At 45.5% G+C, this 22,001-nt stretch overlaps 1 protein-coding gene across 6 annotated transcripts in view; it reads left to right on the top strand.

Annotated features, from left to right (window-relative positions):
- Nucleotides 1-22,001, top strand: part of Fgfr2 (fibroblast growth factor receptor 2) — a 102,169-nt gene that overhangs the window by 17,874 nt on the left and 62,294 nt on the right. For 2 of the 6 annotated variants that reach the window (XM_090345725.1, XM_090345726.1), the window contains exons 2-4: nt 2,884-3,150; nt 4,150-4,227; nt 16,310-16,479. In XM_090345725.1, the coding sequence (XP_090201851.1) occupies nt 2,884-3,150; nt 4,150-4,227; nt 16,310-16,479 (515 nt within the window). The remainder of the gene's footprint in view (nt 1-2,883; nt 3,151-4,149; nt 4,228-16,309; nt 16,480-22,001) is intronic. The other 4 variants (XM_090345727.1, XM_090345728.1, XM_090345729.1 and 1 more) reach the window with 2 other exon arrangements.

The raw sequence follows: 22,001 nt of genomic DNA on the forward strand, positions 1-22,001 counted from the left end.
CTTTGTTTACCAAAGCAAGCTATGGCTGGCTTAGCCCCTGGGCATAGTTTGCCCGCTCTAGCTGTGGATTTACCCCTCACCAACCATTTCACTATGGGCCACTGTTCCTCCACCTACCATTCGGATCCTTCCTTCCTCCCCTCACATGCTTTATATTCTGTGTAGAATTTCTATTCATTTTCCGTTGCCTACCTCTCAGCCGAAGGTCCCCCAGGGCAGGGACAGATCTTGTAGCCTGTTGCTTTCCCAGCATCCAGAGTGAAGGTTGGCCCATGGTAGGTGTTCAGTAAGTAGTGACTGAGTAAGGAAACAAACTTTGCAAACACGACTTGCTCATCACTTGGCTCTTTTTCACCCTTATTTTGGGGGGCGTGTGTTCATTCCATTCAGCTGGGTGTTTTCTTCCTTTCGTGTGTGACTGTCTTTGCGTACTGTTTAGCATCTGGGCTCCTCTTGGCTTGTGTGCCTTTGGAGGACCCCTTTTGGAAAGCCCTGGGCCCCCTGTGTTGACTGTTTGGGGGTGGGGTGAGGGTGGGGTGGGCTCTTAGAACAGATGCTTCCCACTTAGCGGGGCTCCACTTTCTTTTTTTCGGCCATGCGGGAGATTTGTTCTTTGGAGTATGTTCTGGGCAGAACAATGGCCTTGTGATGCACTGGCCGGATTTGGAGCCAGCCCAGTGCTAGGAAGCTTTGTTTTCTGGGCCTGGGACCCAGTGTACCATCCGCAGCTCTCCCCAGAGGCATGCCAGCCTGCTCTGTAGCCCCTGGGGGCCAGCTAGGCCTGCAGCTCTACTGTTCCCTTATGAGCCTCTAGCTTTCATTTCTTTTTGGGGAAGTTGTGGGCACCATCTTGCCCTGCATATTTGGGGATGGTGAGGGTGTTCAGGGTGGCTGCCCTTCCCTGGGTATGCCGTTAGTATAAGTGGGGACACAGAGACCCTCTTGGAACTGGAGTCCTCTATCTGGGCACTTGAGATTCTCAGGACACATTCATGAGGAACATATCCATCTGATGAACTGAGGAGGAAGTGCGTCAACTGTGTGTGGGTGTGGGGAGACTCACTTTACTTCCGGCCGGGAGACTCATGTAGGAAACATGCCTCAAGGGCTGCTTAATGTGGGCCTTGAAGGATGAGTGGCGTTGAGCAGGAAGAGAGGACAAGAAGAATGGGAGATGTCCAGGAAGGGAGGGAGACCCTGGGTGAGTGTGGGTCTGGGACCCAAGAAATCTGGCACTCGTGATGGAGAACAGGCAAGCCAGGTTGGTTACAGGCTTTTTTCTGTATGGTGGAGGCCACTGCTCAGCTAGAAGGCGTTTTACTTTTTCGTTTTTGGTGGACAGAGCTCTAGGCATCTATTATTTTGAAACAAAACAAAATGCTCCCCCCCCCCAAATCCAGTATATCCCCACTTACCTAGCTCAGGACTGACTCTCCTGGTCAGCACAGTCCTGCTCTGAACGGGGGAACTCAGGAAATCTCCAGAAACGCAAAGAATTTTATAGACAGGATGCATTTACTTCTCTTGAGTTTGAGACATTTCATAGTAAGAAAAATTTGGTTTGGTGACAGATCAAGTGTGGTACACACAAAGACATGAACGTATATGTGAACGAGGGTCACGTGTCATATTGAGTAGCAAATGTGCAAAACGCTAATGACTTCCAAATTAAAAAATGTCACAGATAGTGTGCTTGCCTAGCATGCACAAAGACCCAGTTTGATTCCTTGCTACCACATATACAGAACAAAAAAAGCCTTGAGAAAGCCCAACTCAGGTCCTGGGTTCAAGCAAAAAAAAAAAAAAAAGCCGTAGAGCCGGTGCCAGTAACTCAGGCTTATAATCCTAGTTACTCAGGAAGTTGAGATCTGAGGATCATGGTTCAAAGCTAGCCCAGGCAGGAAAGTTTGGGATTTTTTTAAATATATTTTTTATTGTAATTAATAGAGGGGTTACAGTTATATTCGCCAGATAGAAGGTGCATTACTTCACATATATTGATACCCCTTCTCATGTTTTTGTCACTATTTCCCTCCCTCCAACCCCTCCCAATCATCTTGCTTTCCCCCCTTCCCTTTCCCATTTCAAATAAACAAATAAATGTATATACAATATGCCAGGTAACAAAGTCAGATACTGTAATAATATGAGATTAACCAAAGGGCAACAAAAGAGAAGAGAAATAACATAGTACATTAAGAACAACAATCACATATTATATATAGCTCTTGTTTCCATATCCTAGAGGTCCTTTTATTTAGCCTCATCTTCTATGGCCTTATGTATCTAGGTTTTGAGCTATTGTAATCCTCTGCTAGGAGAGTCTAAGGAAGTCTGGGAGATTTTTATCTTTAATTCATCACCACAAAACTGGAAGTGGTGCTGTGGCTCAAAGTGGTAGAGCATTAGCCTTGAGCAAGTGAAGCTCAGAGACAGCACCCAGGCCCTGAAGAGTTCAAGCACCATCACACACACACACACACACACACACACACACACACACACACTGGCACAATAAAAAATAAAAGGATTTCCTAGGTCTCAGATAGGCAGGGACTTAGTGCCTGGTGGGACATTCCTCTGTGCTGGGTTTCGGTGGATTTTCAAAGGCTGGCAATTGTGGAAGTCTGGGTTTGGCACAGCTCGGGTTGGGTGCTTTCTCTGTTTGCTGCTTTCAATGCCCAGTTATTTTACATTGTGCCAGGGCGGTTCCTGGCTCAGTGGGGTGTGGGGAGAGATGGCCGGAAACCTTCTGGGGGGCCATTCTCCAAACAAGAACAGCGTCTCCTGGAAATGAATGGGCCACCACTGACCTTTGTTGGACATTCTCTCCTCTCCCTCCTTCCTATCTGCCTCTGTCTTCTCTCTCCCACCTCTCTGCAGAAACACCATCCAAATACCAAACCTCTCAAGCAGAAGTTTACGTGGCTGCGCCAGGGGAGTCTCTAGAGTTACGCTGCCCGTTGAAAGATGCCGCCGTGCTCAGTTGGACTAAGGATGGGGTACACTTGGGGCCCAACAATAGGACAGTGCTTATTGGGGAGTACTTGCAGATAAAAGGCGCCACGCCTAGAGACTCCGGCCTCTATGCTTGTACCACAGCTAGGACTGTAGACAGTGCATCTTGGTACTTCATGGTGAATGTCACAGGTGAGTTGGCCTCTTGGTGCCATGCTCTCTCTTTTCTGTAGCCATTTTCTGGTTAGAATATTTATTTATGTATGTATTTTGCCAAGTGAAATCAGTGTGGTCTGTGAATTGTCCATAAGGGCTACATATTTTAGTGTATTATTATTCATTCATTCATTTATGGAGACAAGGGTGCAGGAATCACTTCGTTGCTTGGGTTGATGTCCAATTCCTGAGTTCAAGTGATGCTCCTGTCTCAGTCTTCCCTCAGTACCAGGACTGCACCTGGCTGATGGGTATTTTTGCAATTCTTTCCTGGTATACCAGACAGGCTAGTCATTAACAGTGACAGAGATATCACATGCCAAGTAGTATTTTCTTATTAACAGAGCACATTTTTGAGGTTAAAAACAGAATCTGTCTCTCCCTCCTGCTACTTGATGATCCTTGGTATTTTAGAGTATAGGATTGAAATTCCATATTTTTAAATCTTTTATTAAAATTCTGTGTTTCTCTCCCTGGTTCTCTCATGCAGTGAAGGGAACCGATGACCCCCCCCCTTCCCTCTTGTGGCCAAATTTAATTCTGCTGTCAGAGTGCTCACTGACAATCACAAGGGACACACAGGAGCTGCATTTTGTTAGGAACTAATGGTTTCCTTTGAAGGGGGCTCCCAAATGCCAAAAAGTTATGTTGACAGAAAAGAAAAAAAGCAAAAAAACCTTTGGATATCACACAGTCAGTAAATTAGTTGGGGACTTGAAGACTGTATGAAGCTCAAAATTCCATTCCAGTCTGTCCAATTTTATTGTATGTTTAAATAATGTGAAAGTGGAAAACACTGAGTCATGAGAGACCAACTGTCAACAAAGACACTTGAGGTGTTAGAAACCATCTTAGCGGAAGCCTTCCTGGGGGTCCCTGAGCTGGTGCTCTGGTGCAGATGGCCCCGCCCCCTGTGCAGATGGCTCTACCCCTGGCTTTGCACGCACATTCATGGGTGTGTTCTTTTGAATGTAGATACCATCTCATCTGGAGATGATGAAGATGACACCGATGGCTCAGAAGACTTTGTCAGTGACAACAGTAACAACAAAAGTAAGTAACGGCCTGCCTCTGAAGGTCCCCAAGAAAGGAGCATGGAGGGGAGACCGTCAACTGTCCTCTGTCAACTGCTGTGTCCCACGTCCCTTGCTGTTCCCCACTGTATCTGCCACCCAACTTTCCAGCCTGAGAATAAACCAGTATTGCTGTCTACCCTTCTCTGCTGCCTGTCCTTTCTTCTCGTGTCAGTGATTCTCTTTCCAAAGCAACCGCTCCCTTCTGTCCTTGGATTTCCTGTTCCCTTCCACTTCCCACACTGAGTAGAGGAAACATGGGGCTGGGAGGGTGAACTTTACTTTGAAGACAGCTTTGGGAAAGGGGAACCAAGTGTCCTTTGCCTGTTGGAGACTGTGAACAGTGAACATAGTGAACATTGACGCTTGAGGCTGGGGACAGTAGACAAGAATGTGAGTTGTCTGTCCAGGATGGTCAGCCAGAATTTGAGTTACTTCCCCACTTCACAGCTATTCATTTAACTTCTGAGCTTCAACCGACAAGTGGGGCTACTATGAATATTTTCTGGGATGTTATAAGAGTAAAATGTAATCCTATCGGTTTAGGAGGCTGTGATCCTGAGGATGGCAATTTGAACTCCACAGAGCAGAGACATCTGAGACTCCCAATTCCAAACTAGCCAACAGAAAAAGCAGAGCAAGAGGTGTGATCAAGTGTCAGAGTGCCGGCTATGGGCAAACAAGCCTTGAGAGGCCTTGAGTTCAAAGTCCAGGACGGGCATAAGTAAAATAAATCCAGCGTCAGTGACATTCTCTAATGACACGGCTAGAACATTTTCTGAGTAATGGTCACTGGTTTTTGTCACACGATGTACTTTACATTTTCTCAAAAGGTGGAAGCCTGAATAATATAGGACTTATATACTTACATTTATAGACATATATACTTTAATACTTGTAAGACCACAGCTTTGAAAGTAGAGTGTTTTTAGAGTAATACAAAGAGGAAAATACGAGGCTTTCCTCCTTCTTCTTGTAACAATACCCACACAGTTCCTTCTGTTGTCCACGTGTCATGAGGGTGATACATTGGTGAGAGCCGATGAGCTTACACTGGCAAAGCATGGTAGCCTAAAGTGCAGAGTTGACATTTGGGCCTCTCTTGGTGTTCTCCATCCTGTGGGCTTGGACCAAGAGATGATGTATCTGGCCAGGCACCTCTGCGTGTAGGTTTTTCTTTAGAGGTTAAGTTATCAGCTCTTTTGGGTTCCGACGGAGCCGTGTGTTGGTGAGAGGATATGGTTGAGTGTTCACACACCGTGGAACACTGCTGTTGTCATCAACCATGAAGGAAAGTTCCTGCTGCTCCTTGCAGCCTCTGGTGTTGTCAGCTTTAGGCCATTCCAGTAGGTATCTGGTGGTTTCTTGTTTTACTTTGCATTTCCTTTATGACATACGTTGTGAAACATCTTTTTATTTGCTTAATTATCAGGTGTACACCTTCTTTGTTGCGGAGGTGTCTATTAAGGCTTTGGTTCACTTTTTAATTGGGTTGTCTGTTTACTTATTGTTAACTGTGGGAGTATTTTGTGTATTTGGGGCCATAGTCTATTCTTATTATTTACTTATTTTGCAAATAGCTATCTTCCAGTCTCTGGCTTTTTTTAATTCTGTTGGTAGTATATTTCACAGAGGGAAAAGCAATTAAGTTCTGTAAAATTTAGCTTATCAATCTAGTTGTGGGTTGTGCCTTTGATGTGGCATTCTGAAACTCAAAACCGGGTCGTATCTGTCTAGGTGTATCTCCTAGGAGCTTTATTGCTTTGTGCTTTATATTGGGATCAATTTCATATTAAATTTTATAACATTTGTTTAGATTAATTTTTTGTTTTTAGCCTGTCAAGTTGTTCTGGAACTCTGTTGAAAAGGGCTACTGTTCAACTTAGGGTGTGTGTGTACGTGTGTGTGTATGCACAAGTGTGTGTATGTGTGTGTGTGCATGCATGCGTGTGCTGGTTTTGAAGCTGGAACTCAGGGCCTGGGTACTGTCCTTAGCTTTTTCACTCAAGGTTGGCACTCTACCATTTGAACCATATCTCTGCTTCTACCATTTTGGTGGTTAATTGGAGATGAGTGTCACATACTTTTCTTTCCAGGCTTGGCTTTGAACCTTGATCCTCACATCTCAGCTAGGATTACAGGTGTGAGCTACTAGCACATGGCCTACCTCGGGGCTTCTTAAAAGGGAGAAGAGAAAAATAGATATTAGGCATCTGATCTGGGAGAGATGTGGTATGTGACTTTGTCCCTGAGTCTCCTAGTAGCAGGAGCAAAAAAGGAAGACAGTTTGGTTTAAGTATCGAGAGAAAGCTTAGGGCAGTGGTCCTCAAACTGCTATCCCTGACTGGAAGCCGTAGAAAGGCAGAGATTCTGGGACCTCCCCGAGTTAGAAGCTCTGTGAGGTTTAGAAACACACTGAAGTGTGACAATCACTCCAGCACACAATGAAGGGGATTAGCTCTCCATTAACCGTCTTGTTTGTGCAGATGGAAGTGTCTAAAGCTGTGACTGGTCCCAGCCTTCTCAAGGGTTGTTTAGTAATGAAACACCCACGGGTCTGCAGTTCTTTGGCTCTCCAGCGGCGGGAGGCGATGATGTTGAGAACCGGTCTTGGTAGCCTGTGGGCTCAGTCAAGGCTGCCAATCACCTGGAGAGCTGGAAAGAGAGCGGTTAGTTATGTATTGGTCTGGAAAGTGACTCAGTAACTGAAGGGGGCAAGTGCTTAAGCCTGTTGCCTTTAGACATCAGGTCACGATGGGGCGGGGTGGGGTGAGCCTATCTGGGCAGTTGTTGCTGGCTCATAGGTGCCATTGGGACATGGATTGGGACATCAGGTTCTAGCAGCTTCGATTTGCTGACGTGTGCAGTATGGTTTCTTCCGGTGGTCAGGACCCCTGCTGCCCCTTCAGGAGTCCATGTGAAGCCCTCAGAGGCAACAGCACACCTAGGTTATGGAATGAGTGGGCCAGGCACGTAGAACCTTCTTCTGGTGATTCAGAGTGGGCCTGAGCGGGGTTGCTGGGGCACCAGCCTGACTGCCACTGCCACCCAGAGCAGCCACGCACACCAGCCTGGCCAGCAGAGCTTTGGCCATGGTTTTGCCTTGCACCTAGCCGGGGCATTTGGTAATTAGCTCTCAAATGACACCAATTCTGCCCCCCAAATGGATGCTCTGCCACGATTAAGGCCTGGGGTTAGCTGTACCAGGCAGATAACTGCTGTCGGATGGTGCCTCTGTTTGGTGCCTGTGAAATATTAGACGCTATTTAAAGTGATAGCAGTTCTTAACTGGCTACTTGGCCTCTGCCATCTGCTAGTGTGATTAGGCGGGTCTGATTCACAGGTGCAGCCCGCGGCGACCAAGATTAAGCAGCTGTGGCCCTGTGTGGCCCGAGGAATGCCATGGCCTGGGATAATTGGCAGGGCGGGAAAGGGGAAAAACAATTTGTTGCCACTTCTGTTGTCACATGCCTGACCCGATTACTAGGGAAAATTGCAGAAGCGCCGAATTCTTTGCATTTTCAACCACCTGGAAACACCCCAGTGTCCCCATGGATTCCTCTGGTGCCGTCTGATTGTCTGGAGATGCCACAAGGGGTGTGCTAGACTGTTTGCCTTGAGTAAAGTTAACAAATGACACGCCTGTGGCCCTGTGTGACATTCTTGGGCTTTGCTGGGGAGATCTTGCCCTCCCCTTTTGGGTTGAGACATTGTTTTGTTCTTTTCCTGTCCAAGGTTGAAAATAATACTGCAGGTTATTATTTTTTTTCCTGCCGGTATGGTTGATGATCATTTATCTAATTTTAGTGGTTCAAAACAAAATTTTTGTCTGACAGAAGTCCTCTTAGATTCTGTACAGAGCCCAGAAAACATGGGAGCCCAATACAAGGGTAAAAATAACAAGAATTAGCCAGGGGTCAGTCGTTCACATCGGTACTCAGGTACTCACATCACTATTCAGGTGGCTGAGATCAGAAGATCAAGGTTTGAAATCATCCAAGCAGGAAAGTATTTGGGATGCTTATCTCCAGGTATCTATCAAAAAGGCAGAAGTGGAACTGTGATTCAAGTGGTAGAGTTCTAGCCTTGAGCAAAGCACAGCAAAATAGGAGCAGGGGACATTGCACAAGTCCTGTGTTCAAGCTCCAGTACCAGTGCAAAACAAAAATAAAAATTAAAGTGACATACCTGGATTTGATCTCTACTACTGTATTTTTTTTCAAAAGGAATTAAATAATGTTTGCTCAAGTTCCTCTAAGATGTTCATCTCATATATTCCAATGGCAAGCCAGGCATGGTATTTCAAGCCTATAGCCCTTCATACTTATACTGTAGAGACCAAGGGATTACTGTTCAAGAGACTCCATCTGGGGCCAGGAGTTTGGCCTAGTGGTAGAGTGCTTGCCTATCTTGTGCAAAGACCTGGGTTTGATTCCTTGGTACCACATACACAGAAAAAGCCAGAAGTGGTGCTGTGGCTCAAATGGTAGAGTGCTAGCCTTGAGAAAGCCCAAGGACAGTGCTCAGGCCCTGAGTGCAAGCCCGCCCCCCTCCTCCCTGCCGTGGGTGATGCACGTGCTCTCTCTCCCAGCTTCCTGTGTATGGGATTCGTCTCAGTAGCAAGCCTGCTTTTCCCAGTAGACCCCTTGAAGGCAGGAATCAGCCTGGATGTGGACTGAATGAATACCAGGGGAAATGGCAGGCTCCCATACATCTTTTACTTATCTCATTGACAACAGAGCAATGTTCAAGGTCCGCTCTATACATGAAGAGAAGCAGTTGGTGTTTCCCGAACAAAGTGTACACCTTGGAACCCTAGTTTAGCAATACTTGCCTATCCAAAGTACATTCTTTTGAGGTACACTTGGGAAACACTGCAGGTACAAACTCTGATGAGGTGTCCTGCAGTAGAACATTGTTTAATATTGTCCTTTTGCAGGCCTCTCCAAACCTAGCGGTCATTAAGACCTTTTAAAAATATCCTATCCATTAACATGAATATGCATTGAAAAACTCATGATGGTCTGGTTTGGGGGATCTGCCCTGTCCCCCACTTTGAGGTCAAGTTCTTTCTGCAGATGTGAAGGGCGTTCTTGGGTCATCTTTTAGCAGCTGACTAGCTGATGACAGCTTACCAGGGCTAGATGTTTCTCCGAACAGAGCCGCTGGCTCCATACAAGCCCTTTGGTGAGCCATGTTTTCTCTGCACAGAAAGTTACAATCCCCAATGCTGGTTTTTGAAATGGATCCAGGTCCAGGGTTTTGAAAGGTTGAGAATCTCTGAGTTAGCAGAGAAAAGTGGAACTGCTTCGTCCTTCTTTGTGAGCTATGGTGTGACTTAATGAGTTAGCAGTAGCAAGTCAGAAGACTGTATGCTTGATTGATGGAGGGATTTTTATTAAAATTATTAATATTGCCTCCAGATTACATTGAAAAGTGATTGATGAAGCTGCCCCCGTGGCTCATACCTGTAATCCTAGCGACTCAGGAGGCTGAGAGCTGAGGATCATGGGTTGAAGCCAGCCTGGGTAGGCAAGTCCATGAGACTCTAAAATTCAATTAATCAACACCAACAAAAAAAGCTGGAAATGGAGCTATGGCTATGACTTAAGTGGTAGGATGCCAGGCTTGAGCAAAAAAAAAAAAAAGAAAAGAAAAGCTCAGGGACAGAGCCCAGGCCCTGAGTTCAAGCCCCAGGACCAGCAGTTCCCCCTTACTATAACTAATGGCTCTAATGAGCCTGAGATTTGGTTCTTGGAAAGGTTTTGATTGACAAAAAATTGGGGACTTTTGCTTAACAAAACAGCTAGCTGGATCAGGATTCGGCTGCTGAAAATGGTTCTGTTTTTTAGTGAAGCTGGCAGAGAAGGTAGTTCCCTCCCTCCCTCCCTCCCTCCCCCCCCCCTTTCTTCCTCTGAAATAACTAGGGAAAACACAGGTAATAATTGGCTTGAGATTCCGAACTCATTTCATCAATTAGTCTACTGACAACAGTTTTTTTTGTTGTTTTTTTTTTTGGCCAGTCCTGGGCTTGAGCTCAGGGCCTGAGCACTGTCCTTGGACTTTCTCAAGGCTAGAACTCTACCACTTGAGCCTCAGCACCACTTCCGGCTTTTTTTCTATGTATATGGTACCGAGGAATCGAACCCAGGTCTTCATGCATGCTAGGCAAGCACTTTAACCATTAGGCCAAACTCCCGGCCCCTGATGATAACAGTTTTTAGCTACCTTAGTTCTAATTGAGATTTTTAACATCATGGAGATGGTATCCAAGTTGGCAGATACTCACTTTTTTTTCTTTTAAAGTTGTGTTCAAGTGTTTAGGATTTGCAAGACACACACACACACACACACACACACACACACACACACAAACACACACAAACCCAACAACCAAACAAGTACACTGGCCTCCCCAGTATTTGGAAGTTCTTCCTAAGGAATACCTCGTCAATACATTGGTTCTGTCATGTGATTGGAAGTGCTGTTACAGTGTCCCCCAGTCGGACAGCTTCTCCTCAGCCTCCGCCTGATCAAACCCTGCAGCCCTGGGCTGGAGTGTTTTGCTCTGGAGGTGGATCCTGGGAATTCCCACAGGATAATGGGGTGGCCTCCCTGGGAGTCAAGTCATGTTACTTGTGGATAGTGGATCCCTTGCCTCATTGGCCAGCAAGTGGTAGCTTGGATGAGATTCCTCAAGTGAAGCCACAGAAATGTCTTCTCACACCTCTGTCATCTCTGTGCTGTGCTAGTTTTGTGTGTTAGGTGCATGGCAGATGAAACAGTCTACTTCAAGGAGAGGAACATTTTTCCCCATCAGGGTCAGAGTGTTTGAATGTCCTGATTAGTGGTATTTTTAAAAGCCCTAATTATAGACTTAAGACAGAGGCCTTAGTGGGGCTTTAGGGAGTTTGTGAGACTTAATCTAGGAGCTGAAACAGGCTGTGGTTTACTTTTTTATTTTTATTTTTACTTTTGCATCAATAAAAATACATTTGGCAGCCATCAGCATTCACGGCTCACATAAATCTTGAACTTTTGACTTAATTACTATGGGAGAGTTCACAGGGCAGGCTGGAGTGGTTGACAGAACACTGCTTAGGGAGCTGGAGACTTGGGGCTAGCATGAACCCAGCCTCTGCTGTGTGACCTTGATCAAATCACTTAACCTTTCTGGGTGACATTGATCACATTGGCCATCAGGCCAGATGGTTACTGAGGTCACTTTTGGTACAGTGTTGTAATAGGATTCCATGTTTCCCCTTTAAAACATTAGGCTGTGCTATCTTTTTGGGGTGTGTGTGTGAGAGAGAAAGAGAGAGGGAGGGAGGGAGGCAGGCAGAGCCTCAAGCCTGTAATCCTAGCCTCTTAGGAGGCTGAGATCTGAGGATTGAAGTTCAAAGTTTGAAGCCAGCCCAGGCAAGAAAGTCCGTGAAACTCTCATGTCCCATTAATCACAGAAAAACCTGGACGTGCTGCTGTAGCTAGAATGGTAGACTTGAGCAAAACCATTTTAGGGACAGCACCCAGGCCTAGAGTTCAAGGCCCCAGATTGGCAGAGAGGGGGCCTGGGAGCTTTAAATCTTAGTTGTCAGTATTGGGAGATACAGAGGATTTTATGTAGACAGGCTCAGCAGGCTCTGGTTTCCCATTGAGGCTAAATTGTAGGGGCAGACGACCCCTGTAATCTTACCATTTGTTGACAAAATATCTGCTTAGCACATAGGTGCCTAGAAGGAATGCTAGACCTGAGAGGGATCTTATCAGAAAAAGAGCTCATTTTATAGCTAAAGCTTTTAATAGTCATCCATCCATCCATCCATCTATCCATCCATCTTTGAGTGCCTCTTCTGTAGGCTAATGGCAAGTCAGGCTGCACCCTGTGGCTCTCCGCTCTTGCTGGTCAGCAGATAGCGCAGGAACAGTTCCAGGACAGAGATAGCCTGATATGGATGCATGCAACAGAAATAAGGAGGCAGCCCAGAGAAGGAAGCCCAGCCTTCGTCTGGAATGGGGATGGTAAAAATGTGCTGTCACATCTTAATACTTAATCTTCAAATACTTAATGTCATCACTAGTGGGCAATCACTAGTATTTCCTGCAAAAGAGTCTTAACTGTTTCTTAAAATTAGTATTAGGTAAGATAAAGTTGTTTTGCTGCTTATGATATCAGAGCCACAGGGACCATCCCTGTCCTCGAGGCCCACTTGGGAACTTCACAGTTGCTGTGGAGTGCCCATGTTGGATGCCCTGATTCCCCTTGTCATGAAGTGACTTAATTCCCACTAAGATGATACTCAGGGAAGCAGAGAACATAGAAGCTCACAGGCTTGATCTCCAACAGGGATGTGCCTTGTTTATAGACTCACTCTTAAATAAGGCTGTTGACTAAGCATGTCTATTGTCTATGAACGAAGTGTCACAGGGGGTTGGTCAGACAAAGAGGATTCCAGCCAGAGAAGGGGGTGGCTAGCCAGTGGCTAACCACTGGTACCCAGGGCAAAACTGCTTGGCTCCATGGCCTTTTCATGGATAAGTTACAATTCTTAAGGGAATGTTGTAAAATACAATGTCTGGCTGTAGCCACACAGGCGATCAAGTCCTACTCTGGTGATTCCGTTTCATGGCCTCTCTTCATCCACCTTGGGGACTGAGATGAGAAGTTGGCTGTGACACACAGAGACATGGCTCGCATCTATTTTGCACAAGTGGAGTTTAGAGATAGAGACATTGCACCTCAGGGAAATGGCTACCTGCCACCCTTAAATGATTCTTCCTTCAGACCAAAGGCCCTGATTGCCAGTATACTGTTGCCACAGCTCAGAGCTTTGCAGAACACGTGGTTGGTGTTAGAAAAGAACAGCATTCCTAGTTCCTTAAGCCAAATCCTACTTTTGACATCTTAAGGAACATTAAAAAAAAAAAGTCTGGTCTAATGGTTTGTAAGCACATATCTGTTGATTTCTTTTATGTTGCAAAGAAAAGGCATTCCAGAGGAGCAGCTCAGCGGTAATTGATGCTGTCTGAAAGAGTTACAGCATTAATATTTAGCTAATTCATGTGAGGGGCTATTGTGTTTACTTAAACAAGTGACATGGGTACAGACACCTGACAGCATGAGGTATGCTTTTCATTTAGGGCAGATTTGTTAAGTCTTTGTGTGGTAACAAAGCTCATAATTTATTTTGTGATCTCAATGGCTTCTTTTCAGTGACTATGGATGGATTTTTCTTTTCTAAGTAGAAGCTTTTAAAATGAAAGATTATTGACATTGTTTCAGTGTACGTCAGGCCCTAGGGAGCTTGTGATAAATAGAAATCCAGTACTTCCTGGTGAACTGGTAGAAGAATAGGTGTGTTTGTGGGCATTCGACACTCAAAGCCCATGGCTTCCCATTGGCTACCATTGTGAATGCAGTTGGATTCAGAGGAAGAGTGCTGCCGTCCTTCCTCCCCTCATCTTCCCTCCTTGATTCCTTCCTTGTTATTCTCTGTGATGACCAGCTATATTATTGCCCTCTTTGCACAGTCTTGGTGTCTCAGAGATGCCATGTGGATACTTGAGCATCACAGGAGAAAGATCATCCAGAGGCTTTTGTTAGGAAACTCCGCTCCACCACGCACTGGTGGCTCAAGCCTGGGATCCTAGCAGCTCTGGAGGCTGGGATCTGAGGATTGCATTTTTGAAGCCATCCCAGGGAGGAAAAGTCCATAGAAGTCTTATGTTCAATTAACAACCAAAAGGGACAGTGACCAGGTCCTGGGTTCAAGTCCCAGTACCAGCACATGTGTGCACATACATAGGAACACAGAAAGGGGGGGAGAAAGAGGGAAGGGGGGAGAAAGAAGGAAGGAAGGAAGGAAGGAAGGAAGGAAGGAAGGAAGGAAGGAAGGAAAATGAATCCTCAGTGTTCTGCCTGTTCCTTACAGTGGACTTCATGAGTGAGTATTAGCAGATGAGGTGGGGATGGAGGCAGTTATTCCTAATTGTAGCTTGAGAGTGTGGATGCCAAGGGAGACCCTGCCCCTGGAGCACATGACTGCCTGTAGGAGGAGGGAATTACCCCCCCCCACACACACACACATACATACACACACTCCAGCCACACTCCTGCCTGGTAGCATTTTACCTCTGGTTTGTGGAGTACATGTGTAGCTGTGAGTGTGACCTGAGGGAAAGCAGCACAGTAACAAGTCAGTTTTCTAGAATGTTCAGGGTTCTGTTGGCAGATCCCTCAGAGCAGAAGAGCATGGGGTTTGGGTTACCTATTTGCTCAGACAGAAATATACATGTGAAATATAAAATTGTAGCTCCTGGTTTTCCTGGATGTTCAGGACAGTAATGAAGGCGGAACAGTGGCCTCTGCGCAGACCAGCTGTTTTGGCATTGGGTTTTACATGTCACATTGGTAGAAGGTAAAGGTCCTAACCCTTTGGGGAAGCTGTTGCTTCTGTTCTCCTCCCTCCCTTCCTTTCTTCCTTTTCTTTCTGTCTCTGTCACTGTCTTTCTCCTCCTCCTCCTCCTCCTCCTCCTCCTCCTCCTCCTGCTCCTCCTTCTTCTTCCATTTAATTTGGTGCTGGCAGTGAGGCTTGAACTGAGAGCCTCACTCAGCTTAGCTTTTTCACTCTTGCCTAGCTTTTTCACTCGAGGCTGAAGCTCTGCCACTTGAACCATACCTCTGCTTTTGGCTTTTTGCTGGTTAATTGGAGGTAAGTCTCACAGACTTTCCTTCCTGGGTTAGCTTTGAATGGCTTCTTTTTCATGCTGGAAAATGGGGCTGGAAAAAAAGTGGGCTCTCTCCCAAATCAGACTGATTTGGCTTAAAAATCTGACTTTACTCCTTTTTGAGCTTTGTGGTTTTGGACAGATTTTTTTTTTTTTTTTTTGTGTGTGTGTGTGTGTGTGTGTGTGTGTGTGTGTGCTTTAACTGCTCAGTGGCTCAGTTTCCTCACCTGTATTAGTGCTGCTCTCATTGGATTGCTGTCAGGATTAACATGTGGAGCATGTAAAGTTCTTATTTGCAGAGAAGAAAGATCTAGCAATTAATAGCAACTGGAAACAATTTGTAGCCATATTCTGGACAGGTGCTGTGGGTTCTTATTTATTGTACATACTTCATTTAGGGATTTAAAAATTTGCCTTCTTTCTTGGGCTTAAAAGAAAAAAAATCACTTCTAGCTAGGTGCTTGTACCTGTACTCCTCGCTGCTCAGGAGTCTGAGATCTGAAGTCGTAGGTCCAAGCCAGCCTGAGCAGGAATGTCTGGGAGACTAATGTTCAACGAGCCACAGAAGCCTTGGCTCAAAGTGGGAGAGCCGCTAGCCTTGATCCAAAAGAGCACAAGGACAGCTCCTAGGCCTTGAGCTGGAGCTTCATTACCACCTCTCCCACCCATCACTCAAGACCATGCAGCATTTAACTGTTATGTCATCAACTGAGGTTTGGGTTGGGATGAAGACACGAGGACATTCATGGTTATGAATGTAGAGAAAATACTTTTCTGTCATGTAAGAAACTAGGATACATTTTGTGACGTGGTCTTATAGTTTTGTCCTATAAAGTGCTGGCAAATGAAAGCCTCCTCCCATGTTCAGATGATAATTTCCACAATTCTACTCTGATGGATCGCTTGACATGGCTTTTGAAGACAGCTGGGTTTTCTTAGCGTGCATATGCCACCATTGAATGGGTGTGGCCATCTCAAGTGATGTAATTTTGGAGGACTGGGCCCTTGTTACTGTGTTGCTGTGAGTAGAAAGCATTTTCATGAGTTGACATGAAATTATTTTCTGGCATCAGGGCTGAAAGAGAGCATGCCTTAGCTCAGCCCTTTTTCCTTGTTAATAGATATTAACCAATAAGCAGTCCCTGCAGACGCCTTCTGCGAGGCCAGCTGGACTAGACTTCTGAAAATATTTCCCCAATGTAAATATTATCCCAAGGTTTTGAAAACATCGGCTCCTTTTTCATAGACAGTAAAAATGATCAGACTTTTTTGGAGTTTGTTCATGAGATAAAACTGTCCACCTACGTACACGATCTCAATGCCATCTTCCATCTCAGGAGCCCCGTACTGGACCCACACGGACAAGATGGAAAAGAGACTGCACGCTGTCCCCGCTGCCAACACCGTCAAGTTCCGCTGTGCCGCCGGTGGCAGCCCAACACCTACCCTGAGGTGGCTGAAAAACGGCAAGGAATTCAAGCAGGAGCATCGCATTGGAGGCTATAAGGTAGAGTGCAGCCTTTAAAGTACTCTGTTAGTTCTTGTTGAAAGTCCTCCAGAATTGGCAAGAATGAGCAGGGATATTTCGGGGGTGTGTGGGGGGGTAAGAACAATTATCATAATTGATTGTGTCAATGTTAAATAGTTTAAAAAAATGCTCCTGGACTTGGATATAATTGGAAAGTACAATCCCCGTTGGTATTGTACTTCATACAAGGAGATTTTAATAAGTGAAAGGTTGAAAGTTGAGAGTCTGTTTTCTATATGTTTTATGATCTGCACAACTTAAACTGGAGCAGGACTTGAAACATTTCAGTGTAGCTGTCCTGCCAGAGCAGGATTGCATTAACGGGGATTGGACTTGGCTTAGAGACAGGAGTGTGAAACATGACTTAGGAACAGTGCGTGAGGCTGGCAGAGGTGGAGAGGCTGGCCTCTAGCCTCCATGCTCAAGGCTTTTCCAGAGCCTCACACAAGCCAGGCACTGGTGGCACACATCTGCAACTCCAGCTACTGGAGACTGAGGCCTGAAGGTTGAGGTTCAAAGCCAGCCTGTGCAAACAAACCCATGAGAGACTCCAATTAACTTCCAGTTAACCAGCGAAAAGCTACAAGTGGAAGTGTGGCTCAACAGCCTTGGGTGAAGAAGCTAAGTGAGAACCAAGATCCTGAGTTCAGTACTGGCACAAAAACGTCTACCTTTTTGTAACATTTAAACGTTAACACTCAGAAGTCAAAACCTAGCCGGGAAGGAGGAGCAGAAGGAAGGCAGGTCTGCCTCCTCCCTGCCTACGAAGCCTGGACTTGTCTCTCATGGCTTTTCCTTGGCAGGGGACTCAAAGCTCAGGACTGATGTGTTCTTCAGTTGAGTTAGGTAAAGTATCATGAGATTAGAAGATTAATTCTTCTCTCTTTTTTTTTTTTTTTTTTGGTTGTTGCTTCTATTTTTTAAGGGAAAATAAAAATAGACTAAGGTTCCATGAGGTAGCACTGTTTGAAAGGCAGAGATAAGCCACCAGAGAGGAAGGTGGGATGGGGGTGGGAGGTTGTTTTAGCTGTAAAATGCTTATTCTAGGGTCCTGTGATCTGAGTCATTTCAACGATTTTCTTAAGTTCAATTGAAGTGTCAGAATGGTCAGAATCCTGGTGGCTAATTAATTCTGGCAATGAAGACAGGCTTGTGAGGAAGTACAAAGACAGCCCGTGAGCCTCTGGAGACTCCTGGTCTCAAAATAAACGGGACCGACATCATTATAATGAACGAGGTGCTTTTTGCAAATCTGAATTAGTGATTACAGATATTGCTGGAAGAGGGGGGGAGTGCTGCTTAATGAGGAGCCGCAGCTTGATTTTGAACAGGTGCAACTCAGTTTTAATTACTTACGACAACACTTGGCCAAATGAAGAGCACCTCTATTTAAAAAGCAGCACAAGGCCCGCGTTGCAGGTCTTCTAGCCTCTGAGCTAGAAGCTAGACACGTGACCAGAGTGATTCTTGTCCATTCGTGTTTGAGCCCTTCCTGAAGGGACAGAGAAGTAGCGTTTGAATGAGAAGGGCATATTTTGCTTTAAACAGTATATTGAAGTATATTTTGCTTAAAAAAACAAAAAACAAAAAACAAACAAAAGAAATCCCCCAACACAGGACCAGATAGAGAAGTGTAGTTTCGATTGCTTGGTTCCCATTGGTAGTGAGCAGGGCCCCAGTTCCTTGTTGTGACCACTGTGGGAGGAAAGCGGGGGATCACAGTCGGGGAAGTGACCTGGGAGGTGACTTGTCAAATGCAAATGATTGCACAACCAGGTTTGCACAAGTGGAATTTATTTGGGAGACACTGGTCACTTAGAAATTGCCTCCAGACCCGGGGAGTTTGGGGGAGTTGAAGAGAAAAGACAGCACTGCCAACTTGTGGGAAAATGGTAGTTACCTAGAGCATAGTATGAAGTGCTGAATCAAGTCCAGGTCTCCAGGCCAACACCCAGGTCTGGGCTACACCCTCCCCGCTATGCCTGTCCAGCCACCAGGCTAATCAGATATACCTTAGGCCCACAGCTCTGTTCAGGGCCTCACAGTGCAGCACTGGGGTGTGTTGGGCGAGTGGGGTCTTTGTGACAGGTTATCCCACTATCATCTTCTCCATTGCTTACGTCAGGGCCTGGACACTCTCTTTTGCTCAAGGCCAGCTCTCTCCTACTTTGATCCATAGCACCACTTTGGGGGGTTTGCGTGATTAATTGGAAATAAGGGTCTTACGGGGATTTTTTTTTTTTTTTAATGCCAGGGTTGGCTTTGAACTGAGATCTTCAGATCTCAGCCTCCTGAGCAGCTAGGATTACAGGCATGAATCACCAGCTTTGACATCGTTAGTCTCTTTTTGTTGTGTTGGTCGTGGGACTTGAACTCTGGATCTGGGCACTGTCCCTGAGCTTCTTCTGCTCAAGGCTAGCACTCTGCCTTGAGCCACTTCCTTGTTTGTTTGTTTGTTTGTTTGTTTATACATGCTGTTGGGGGGCTTGAATTCGGGGCCTGGCTGCTGTCCTTTAGCATTTTTTTGCTCAAGGCTCATGCTCTACCACTTGAGTCATAGCTCTTCTTCCTGCTTTTTTGGTGGTTAATTGGAGATAGGAATCTCAGGGATTTTTTTTGCCCCAGCAGGCTTCAAACCATATCCTCATATCTCAGCCTCCTGAGTAGCTGGAATTACAAGCATGAACCACGAGTTCCTGGCTTCTATAAGCTCTTAAAGAAATGCTCATGGGGGCATTCAGCTTGAGTATGTGTTGTATGTACAGTTCCTGAATTCTGACCCCCAACACTGGCCTTGAAGGCGAGATTTAACTGAAACTCAGTGGAGGGCCTCAGGTCTGAGCCCCCCCCCCCCTACTTTTCTCATGCCTGTTCTTCAGGAAGGAGCAAAGTGTCAAGTTTTCCAAGGTATAATTTTCCAGAAAGCAAAGACCTGAAACTTTCCACAAACAACATTTGTTATTTCTGCAACTCTCCCATTTTTTTCCACATAAACCTGTCATTCCACCAACCTCGGTAGTGCTTTGACGTCCAGCCATTGCACCAGCTCTGTCTACCGCCCTGCAGCCCTGGGACCTCCGCCATAGGGCTGCAACTGGCCTGCCCAGGGAGCCAGTGAGGGGGAAGAGAAAAAAAAGTGAGATGAAATTAGAGATTAAGAAACAGAAGTTCATTTTAATGTAAATGACCAGTGGAACTGCTCAGTTTTGTTTATGTGGGGACTCCTGCTGAGCCATCTTTATGAGGTGGAGTTAAATTATTCTGGTTCTTTTCAGCATGCGGACAGAGGTTAGTTGGGTATTATTAATACACAGTTAATATAGTAATAAGACTGGACATGAAACCTGACTCTGCTTATTCCTGAGCTTTTTCCCTCTTGGACCAGACTTTAGTCACTATGCCAGTACCTTTTTTGCATTGGCCATTTTCAAGATAGGGTCTTGCTTTTTATGCCCCAGCAAGTTGTTCTCCTATTTCTGCTTGGCTTTGTCATTGAGATGACAGACCAGCACCACTGCACTCAGCCGTTAATTAAGATGGAGACTCTGGAATTTTTATCCTTGGGCAGGCCTTGAATCCCTCAATCTCTGCCTCCCAAGCAGCTAGGATTACAGGATTGAGCCATGGGACCCAGCCTTTCCAGTAGCATTGACAGGGATGAGTGGTTTAAACCCTCTGGGCCTCAGACCCCCTTCCCCCCTTTAAGTGAAAAGATTGGGGAGGTGATGTTGATGGCTGATCTGTGTGGCTTAGAGTACTATGAGTCACTTGCTGAACCATCACATACAGCGTATCAACTCCTTGGTCTCCTTAAACCATGATTTTGGGGTGGGGGTTGTTTTATAGAGTTTAACTTGGTGGCTAGATAGTTTATAGGGTTCTGGACATTTATTGCAATGTAATACAGAAAAGCAAGATGACTGGAATAATGAATAGGCCACCTCTATCCCAGTTCATTCTTACTTTATGACTCAGGCCTCCAGGATTCTTAAACATCATCTTTCACTTAGTTTTCAACATACGAGATGACAGACTAAGTGAGATCCTGGGACAAAGTCTGCCTCAACATGGCTGAGAAATCAGCACAGAAGGTCCCTGCTTCTTCGAGTGTCTGTATTACACTGGTCAGGTATGGTAGTATACACTTGTAATCTCAGCTTTATGGAGGTTGAGGCAGTGGACTGTGAGTTCCAAGCCAGTCGTGAGGTCAGTCTTCTCCCTCTCCTCTCCCTCTCAGTCCCTCACAGCCTGAGAACTAGGTGGGCACCCATCTCTTGTCTCTTGTGATAATGGCTCGTCACGTGCCCCAGTGCTGGCACTCCACCACTTGAGCCATAGCTCTACTTCTAGCTTTTTGGTGGTTAATTGGAGACAAGAATCTCAGAGATTTTCCTTCCTGGACTGGCTTTGAACTGGGACCCTCAGATCTCAGCCTCCTGAGTAGCCGGCATGAGCCACTGATGCCCTGCCGTTCCATGCCTTTCTTGTTTTTTCTTTGAAAGCTCTGTTCCAGCTAAGTCAGACTCCTGATACACGCAGGGTCTAAGATCATGGAAGCACCACTCAGTGAGAATGAAACAAGAGGTTTCACGTTGTTCCTCCAACTTCCATGACCTCTGTGGGTTGTAAGACCTTTAAAAAATGCACTAAGCTATTCCTAACAGAAAAAATTACAGTATTTAAACGATTTTTAAGTTCATTAAATCTACAATGTTGTACAGCTCTTACTCCTATTTTCAATTTTTTTTCTCATTGTCTCAAACAGAATCTAGGTACCAAGGAAATGATAACTGCTCTTTTCCCCTCCTTCCATCCCAGGGAAGCCTCAAGCCTCTTTTTTTCTTTTTGACCTTTGGATTTTCCTATGTTAAGTATATCACATCATATAAATGGAATCATAGGATATTTGTCCTTTTTTTCGGGGTTATTTCACTTAATAGAATGTATTTAAGGCTCATCTTATTTTTTTTGCTCAAAGCTTAGTCATTTTTATGGTAGAATAGTCTTCCATTGAATTGGTATACTGCACTGTGTTGAAACAAGCATTGGGAATAAAGCTTTCATCATCTAGGTGTCTACCTTCTTGCTGTTGGTTCCTTTGAGTAAAAACCTAAATAGGTATGGAATTGCTGGGTCAGGTGATAATTCTGTTTAGCTTTTTGAGGCTGGCTTTTTTTTTTTTTTTTTTTTTTTGCCAGTCCTGGGCTTGAGCTCAGGGCCTGAGCACTGTCCTTGGACTTTCTCAAGGCTAGAGCTCTACCACTTGAGCCTCAGCACCACTTCTGGCTTTTTTCTATGTATGTGGTACCGAGGAATTGAACCCAGGTCTTCGTGCATGCTAGGCAAGCACTCTACCACTAGGCCAAACTCCTGGCCCTGAGGCTGGCATTTTTTTAAATCGATAAGTTCAAAAGGTGAGGAATGTCCTGCCCTCCTGTCCTGAGGCACAGCTCCACTTCTGACGTTTTGCAGACTAAATTGGAGAGAAGAGCCTCTTGCAT

This window comes from Megascapheus bottae, chromosome 15, assembly GCF_031878675.1.
Source record: "Megascapheus bottae isolate mThoBot1 chromosome 15, mThoBot2.hap1, whole genome shotgun sequence".
Classification (NCBI taxonomy): domain Eukaryota; kingdom Metazoa; phylum Chordata; class Mammalia; order Rodentia; family Geomyidae; genus Megascapheus; species Megascapheus bottae.